Source organism: Halyomorpha halys, unplaced genomic scaffold, assembly GCF_000696795.3.
Source record: "Halyomorpha halys isolate HHAL.00 unplaced genomic scaffold, Hhal_1.1 Scaffold332.1, whole genome shotgun sequence".
In the NCBI taxonomy this organism is placed as follows: Eukaryota; Metazoa; Arthropoda; class Insecta; order Hemiptera; family Pentatomidae; genus Halyomorpha; species Halyomorpha halys.
Genome location: NW_027108633.1, coordinates 1,202,382 through 1,209,831, shown reverse-complemented (window position 1 = coordinate 1,209,831; position 7,450 = coordinate 1,202,382). Strand labels below are relative to the sequence as shown.

Sequence of the window (7,450 nt, the reverse complement as noted above, 5' to 3'; positions counted from 1 at the left end):
ATAACATTTTAGAAACACCTCGTCTAAACCATCTTTTGTAGGATTCGACTTGCCAGATCTGTCTAAAAATGTTCCGATTTTTTTTTTAATAGTGTTTTTAAAATTTCTGTTTGGGTTTTTTCGTTCTTAAGATGATTTATCACATCTTATATAATGGTATTGAATAAATTTATACCTCAGGAACATTAAACTGCAGGAATATGGAAAATGTTAAGATGCAGGGTTTGGGCAGAACAAAGAAACAGTTTAGTATCACAATTAATAATTTATTTGAACTACTTAATGCATTAGAAAATAATAAAGGGATTTTTTCATCATATATATTTTTTTTACAAAATCAAAATTTTTTTTTGGATAAAGGAAACAACACAGTTTTGTCATAAACTATCTTGTTTTATTCTGTTTTATACATTTTTTTTTTTCCAAGATTGAAAACAAACAACTTCTATTTATTTAAAATGCAAGTTTCTCTCATTTTTAAAAAATTTATTTAATCAACAAATATTTTCTCACAGTGCGAGGGAAATTACAGAGGAACATCCATTAAATAAGAAATATAACTATGCATCTCAATTCATTTTATAATATTTTCATAAATAAATACCTTCCCTTTCCCTCAAGTAACACAGTAACCCAATAAACAACCAATAATAATAATAATAGCAATTACAATAACTAATAAAATATGTACATAAGCAATAAATTATAGATTAAACTTATCTATATATATATTTTTATATATAAAAACAAAGTGGTTTAGTTTACATAATCGAAAACAATAATGTACAAATAATAATCTTTATAAATAAAAAATGGCGATAGTTAAAAACACCTTATATCACACTTAAAAAATAATAATTAATAAATAATAAAACAGTTATAAATACAAATAAAATACAATAAAATTAAACACTAAAGAAAACTAATAAATCAGTACTAGGGTTGTCCGTTCCAGGAAATGGGAGCAATTATTTTTTAATTGCTGGTGAAGCCTCAGATAAGGGCGAGAAATCTAACTATTTTAAATTATAAATCGGATAAAACGTTAATCTTGAGATCATTTCATTACATGAGTAAATTAATTTTTAAACTAGAGAGAATTATAATGTGGTATCTACTATAAGCTACCACAAGAAACTTAAGAACTAAAATCAAGAACTAACATCCCTAAAAGTCCTGACAGCGTCACCAACATACAAACTAAGTATACAAATACAACTCAAATTAATAAAAAATAATCAATCATATTTCACCACTAGTCAAAACAAGAATAACAGTAAATAATTAGTAAATTAAGAAATAAGAATTAAAATATGTGTTTATAAGGTCCTTTCTCGTTCGCCAAGAGAATGACAACAAACCAAATAATACAATGTAATAATTTTCCTCGTATTGTGATAAAAAATTTGACAAAATCAACTGCTCTAACTAACAACTATTCAGAGAAGAGGATATGGTCTAATAGGAACATACTGGCATACTATAAAATAGATTCTTTTTCGTCATATAATAAAAAAAAGTTACATTTTTTCATCTTATTATTATTTACTTCCAAAAATTTACAGTGATTTGAACCATAGAAAAATCAATGATGGGATAAGAGCTCATTTCATTTTTTTATTTCATTCATGAAACTCCTCAATAATATATATTTATATATTTATATTTAGTTTAAATAATTTATTTATAATAGTTTATCCACATACGTACACTGAACTACATATAATTTAATCATCATTGTATCTGGGCGAGGTTTCGGTAATTTGTACGTCTTTTGTGTCAAATTTCAAATTCAGGAAAAGAAAAACAAACCAACAAAAAACTGTTCGATAAAACAATTGCATTATATTACATCAAAACATATTGTTTCCTTTTCACTTTTTTTTTCTTTTTCTCTTTTAAAACCTTAAACCTTAAAATATTATTGCCGAAATTTCTGATTACCCACTGAATTGTTTTCAATTAATTCACTTAAAAAATCGACATAGGAACCAAATTACTCTTTCAATACATACATAAATACATTTATATATTCATAATATTTTTTTTATTACTTTTCCTTTTTTTATCGGAAAGTAGTTCAAACCGATTTCAATCATTGTTGAGGAATCAGAAATAGAAAATTGTGAAAAAATCAACAAGCTAGTTTAACCACAGAATAACAAGACGTATTCTGTTGTAGATACCTCTGTGCGGAACATATACCGTATATCAAATAGAACACAAAAATCTTTAACAAACTTATGATCAATGTAAATAAATTGAGGAACAGTTTTTTTTTTTTTTAATCAACACTTTTTCAGTTGTTTTTCCTTTAAAATCTGAAAAAAGTTCCGTAAGAGAGGGGCTCCGGCGAGCTGAAGTGGAATCTGTCGCGAAATTATCAGAGGCCAATCCAAAGCCGAATTTGTTAATAAAATAAAGAAAACGCATCTCCACCCCACGCTCCCTTCCCCCTCCCTTACCTATATGGATTTCTTTAAATAATTTAATCCCTTATTAATCGAATAACACCAACAATATACCTGCACACATAACTAATTGTTAAATAGTACAATTAAAATTCTTATAATTATTAATTATATAGAAAAGCATTTTGGAACAGGAACCTTAGTAAATGTTAGCTAAAGATAGGAACCTTGGGTGCTGGGATCGTTGATTGGAATGTGAGTGAGCCCTTACGGATGGGGTGCTGTGTGTTGTCGTTTCCATATCCATTAGATGGGGAATATCTTGGTCCGGGCGGGGTACGCTCCCAGCCAACGCACCCCGCGCTTAGGGCCTGGCGCGCCGCTTCGCCGCCAACAGACAAAGCGATCGCCCCGGCCCCTCAGTCTGGTCGCACTACGTCAACCAGTAACATTTACAATAATATCGCTCCTTTTAAGAGCCATTTCTATAATCGAATATAATATTAAAATTGCCAACCTTACAGCGATAATAGCGAGGTGTAGTTACGGGCGATGCCCTTACATTTTTTTTTATTATAAATAATATTATTCCTTAATACATAAAACCTTAACTTTAAAATTTATTTTATTTTTTGTTATAATAAAATTTCTCGATTCAATAACTCCTTGTTGTGCCTTATTCGTTTCTACTATGTACATTACTGGCCAGTGGCAGGGGGGACGGGGAGGAAGATGTTCGCATTAGGATCCGGCTTGAGGGCCTGGGCGGCTAGTGCGGTGATCTGGTTGACGACGTCTTCCATCTCGACGGACAGCCGCGGAGATAGCGCTGGTTCAGGATGCGCCGCCTCGAGGTGCCGCCTGTAGTCCTGGGCGGACTCGAAGACCGCCTCGCAGCTCTTGCAGCCCGCCCTGAGGCGCACCATCCGGACCCCGCCAGGTGACGGCCCGCAGCCGTGGGCACCGATGGCCGCCTCCCTGGTGAATGAGAGGCGGCACTTCTTGCAGAGGAAGCCGGCCGCTACCGGGACCTCTCGAGCCCCCGGCGGCGGCGAGTTGAGGCGGGCTGTGGACCACTGGCAGTCCGCTCCCGCCGCCTCCAGCACGCTGCTCAGTGCCCCCGGGTCCAGTTGCAGCCTGCTCAGTGGCGTACCCGTCTCCGCGTTACCTATCAACACAATCAAAGAAACATTATTTACTAATTTAATTATATAATCAACTAGTTTAATATATTTATATTATAAGGTCTAAACAAAAAATCATGCTTCTCTGCATCTACATACATACATACATGTAAGATAGGAAAAGCAATATAAAGTAGAAAATTGTCAAGTTGGGATGGTATGTAGATTAGAATCGGTATGGTTCTTCTCCAAAAGTATTTGTTTTTAAAGGAATTATCAAGGTAGGACAGCAAAAGTCTGGATTCCAAATTAACCTACGTAGTGTAAAACACTCAACCAATATTCTGACTTACACTACGTATACCGCCTTCACTAGGTGTCTTAACTAAACAAGTTCACAACTAGCTTCATTTATAGCAAAGGAGTTCATATTTGCTTAAATATTAAAGATCAAAAAAATAATAAACATGGTCCATGTCTGTCATTCAGATATAAAACAATTTACATACTTAACTAAGGTAAAATAATTATCGAGTTGGCCGCGACGAACCGTGACAAGACAGGCACTCTGTTAGCCTGCGAGAGTCCCCATAACGACGGACGGGCTGCCGGTGGTGTATGAATAATGTACCGGGGGCCGAGTGTTAATTCGAGTCTATTTGTCGTATCAATACTTTATAGGTTGTGGTGGTACCGGTGTGCGGTGTGCGGTGTCCACTTCTAAGGTTATACGCGGCGGGGATGTGCGGTTTTTCGCCGTGAATCATTTAGTTGCTGTTTGATTGAGGTCTGGTCCCTCCTCGCTCCATGTTAGTACAGTTTATGAACGTTAAAGAAAACAATTGTAAAAGATGAATTGTTCCTTTTCGGAACGGGGGCACGGGTGGCTACTTAATGCTCATACCTCCTGAACATCATGCGTATCCATATTTGATCATTAATAGATAGTTTCAATCCTCATTTAATAGGTGGTACCACTGTTGTGACAAAAAAAAAACAGTCCTAATTGAAAGAAAATATATTGAAACTTAAAGGAAGAATAATATCAGTGTCTCATCAACATTGTATACATATTTTTATGATGTATATATTGTATTTTGCTTATATTACATTGGTTGGGCAGTGAGAAAAGAAATGTTAGTGAGAAATATGAATCAATTATTATTTCTATTTCTTATTTGTCTAGTAAAATTATTTTCTATTCACAGTTAATATTGTACTAATTATATGAAAGGTATTCTCAAAGAGTTTTATAGTTCTATTATGAGAAAACATATCTTCTTTTGCGTTATCACGATTGACATTCCACGTATTAAATTTATATGAAAAGTTATGTAAAACAAAAAAAAAATCGTTGTATAATAGTATATAGATAACAAAATTGGGGGGTACAAAGCACCAAAAACTTCCATGTTTACTTTTGCTTTTCTTCATTTTGTTTTATTTTTTAAAGTAATTTAATTATTGAATAATATTAATACTTGCTATCACAATGCAGGACAATTGTTATTGGGGCTCTAATTGTACATTCATACTAATATACAGAACAAAATGATGAAGAATGATAATGAATAAAATAAAATTATAACAATAATAATAAAAAAAATATTACAGTTGTAAAAAAATATTATATAAAATAATTAGGAATTATATTTTTTAAATGTATTAAATTAAATTGCACATTTAATTAACTCCATGCCCATATTTCACCCAGACAAATAAATATTTTACGTTTGATTTTATAAAATTATTATGCATTCAAAGTCAGACTTGACCTCAGGCGGTATAGGGCGACGTAAATCAGATGTGAATTATTGGCTCAGAGACCTTATTGTCCTCTGTTCCATATTGTATCCTTAATTTTTGATATTGCTAATTTATGGAATATTCCGACCCTTTGTCATGTCCCTCTTCGTCTTTACAACAAATTTCGAAATTAGCGATTACATGTTTCCTGTCCTTTATTGCTTCACGCTAATATAGGATAGCTGGGCCGTAACTAATCGGGATAAATGTCAGAGATTTATATTGTGTTTATGTTTATTCAGCTTGAGAGAACAAAAAATAAAAAGCGTTTCATTTTTATTATCCTGAAATATAATAAGTTATTCCTTCCGTTTCGAGTAGGCGGGTTATTAGGAAATTATACAAACGGATTTAATTATTTTTCGTTTTATAAATAAATATATAAATGTTTTCTAGAGCTGTGAATTTAAGGTTAACTGAGTGGAAGAGAATTTAGGAATGTAGTTTAATGTCACAGATTTTTTTCTTTTAAAATTTATTCTTCTCCAGACAAATGGTAGTTGTATATACAGTATAAACTTCTTTTTATCAATCAACACAGAAGGCCAGGTTTTCACACCTTTTCAGCATACAAAAAATGGTCCACACATTAAAAATTATGTTAATATAAATATATTTTTCTATACTCTGAACAAGATAGTTACAAAATTAATTGTTAATTTTTGCATGTATTATTTTTCAAAACCCAGTTAGCAACCTATAATTTTTATTTTAAAGAATAATTTATCTATCCTTACGTTAACCCTATTGACTATCCGAAGATTTTTTATTGTTTTTTTTTTAAATATAGAGTAACCTTTATAATTAAAAAAAATTTCCGATTTAATTTACATTTACAAGAATTCTTGAATTGCCTTACCAATAATGTAAAGTTGGTATTTCTAATATCCGTTATTGAAATAAATATTCGTTATTAAAATAATATTATATATATCAGTACAAATGACTGTTTTATAATTTAGAGAAGACGGATAGTCTATTATATCATATTTATATAAATAACCGATTATAAAAAAAAGGATTGAATATATTATTGAAATTTTCATTAATTTTATATATTATTCATAAATGATATGCTGTTTTACTTATCTACATTCTAAAAGCTACCAATCAAAGAGAATATGAAAAAAAAAATTTTTTTTATTTAATTTATTTATTGAAATTTACAACAGTACATTGTAATACATTCAGTAAATTTGATCTAAGTTATAATGGAGTGATGTGAGGCGTGTAGAGAAACTACCTATTGGTAGAACTCTAATAACGTTTTTACTAATTACGTTTTTTAAGCAGGTCTCGTGGCTATCTTCTTTTTAGGCATCTCGGAGGTTTATCAGGAATGGAAGAAAATGCAAGGTTCGAAACTACTGGATTTGAGTGTTTAGGGAGTTTATAATAGAAGGAATGACATCTGGTTTGGACTAGAACGGTTCCAAAAAGAACACTAAGGTCATTATGTATGATTTTATTTTGTGACAAAGTAAGGAGCATTGAGGATTTTATGAAGAATTTTGGATTGCAAGGATTGGATACGAGAGGAATTCGAAAATTTAGTGGAGCCCCAAAGCTCAACTCCATTTCTAGATAGGCCTTATTATTGTCATGTAGATCAGTATTTTGTAATAAGTTGGAAGTTTAGACCGTTTGTCTAGTAAGTGCTGTAATAGTCGAAATCGACGTGCAGTTTCCTGTCTTTTCATTCTTCTGTGAGGATTCCAGGTTAGTCATTTGTCCAGATGTAGTCCAAGGTAGCGGATCTGTTAAACAGGGGTAAGAGCAAAATCATTAAAGGGCTGTGATATTGGAGCTTTTCTTTTAATTTATTTTTATATTCTCATAATCTATAATCCGTATAATTTAGGAAATTTAAAAATATTGTTTGAATTATAATTCAACCCACATATACAATAAAGAACCAACCAACATGTTTTTGATATTTTATTCATATGTTTTATAATCGATATCCACAATGTTTGTAATAATTCTAATTTTATGAAACAAACCCGAGAGATAACGTTCCTCTTACTAATGATATATTAGATCTGTGTCTTGGGCTTTTGTTATAAAACGAATAAATTATATGATATACCTTGGAAAAAAAAAAAAAAA

The 7,450-nt window shown here is 31.6% G+C and overlaps 1 protein-coding gene across 7 annotated transcripts in view; it reads right to left on the bottom strand.

The window, feature by feature from the left end:
- Positions 1-290: 290 nt before the first annotated feature.
- Positions 291-7,450, bottom strand: part of zfh2 (Zn finger homeodomain 2) — a 561,880-nt gene continuing 554,720 nt past the window's right edge. For 6 of the 7 annotated variants that reach the window (XM_067046937.1, XM_067046938.1, XM_014421672.3 and 3 more), the window contains one exon: positions 291-3,579. In XM_067046937.1, the coding sequence (XP_066903038.1) occupies positions 3,110-3,579 (470 nt within the window). In that variant the 3' untranslated portion in view covers positions 291-3,109. The remainder of the gene's footprint in view (positions 3,580-7,450) is intronic. The other variant, XM_024364357.2, reaches the window with a different exon arrangement.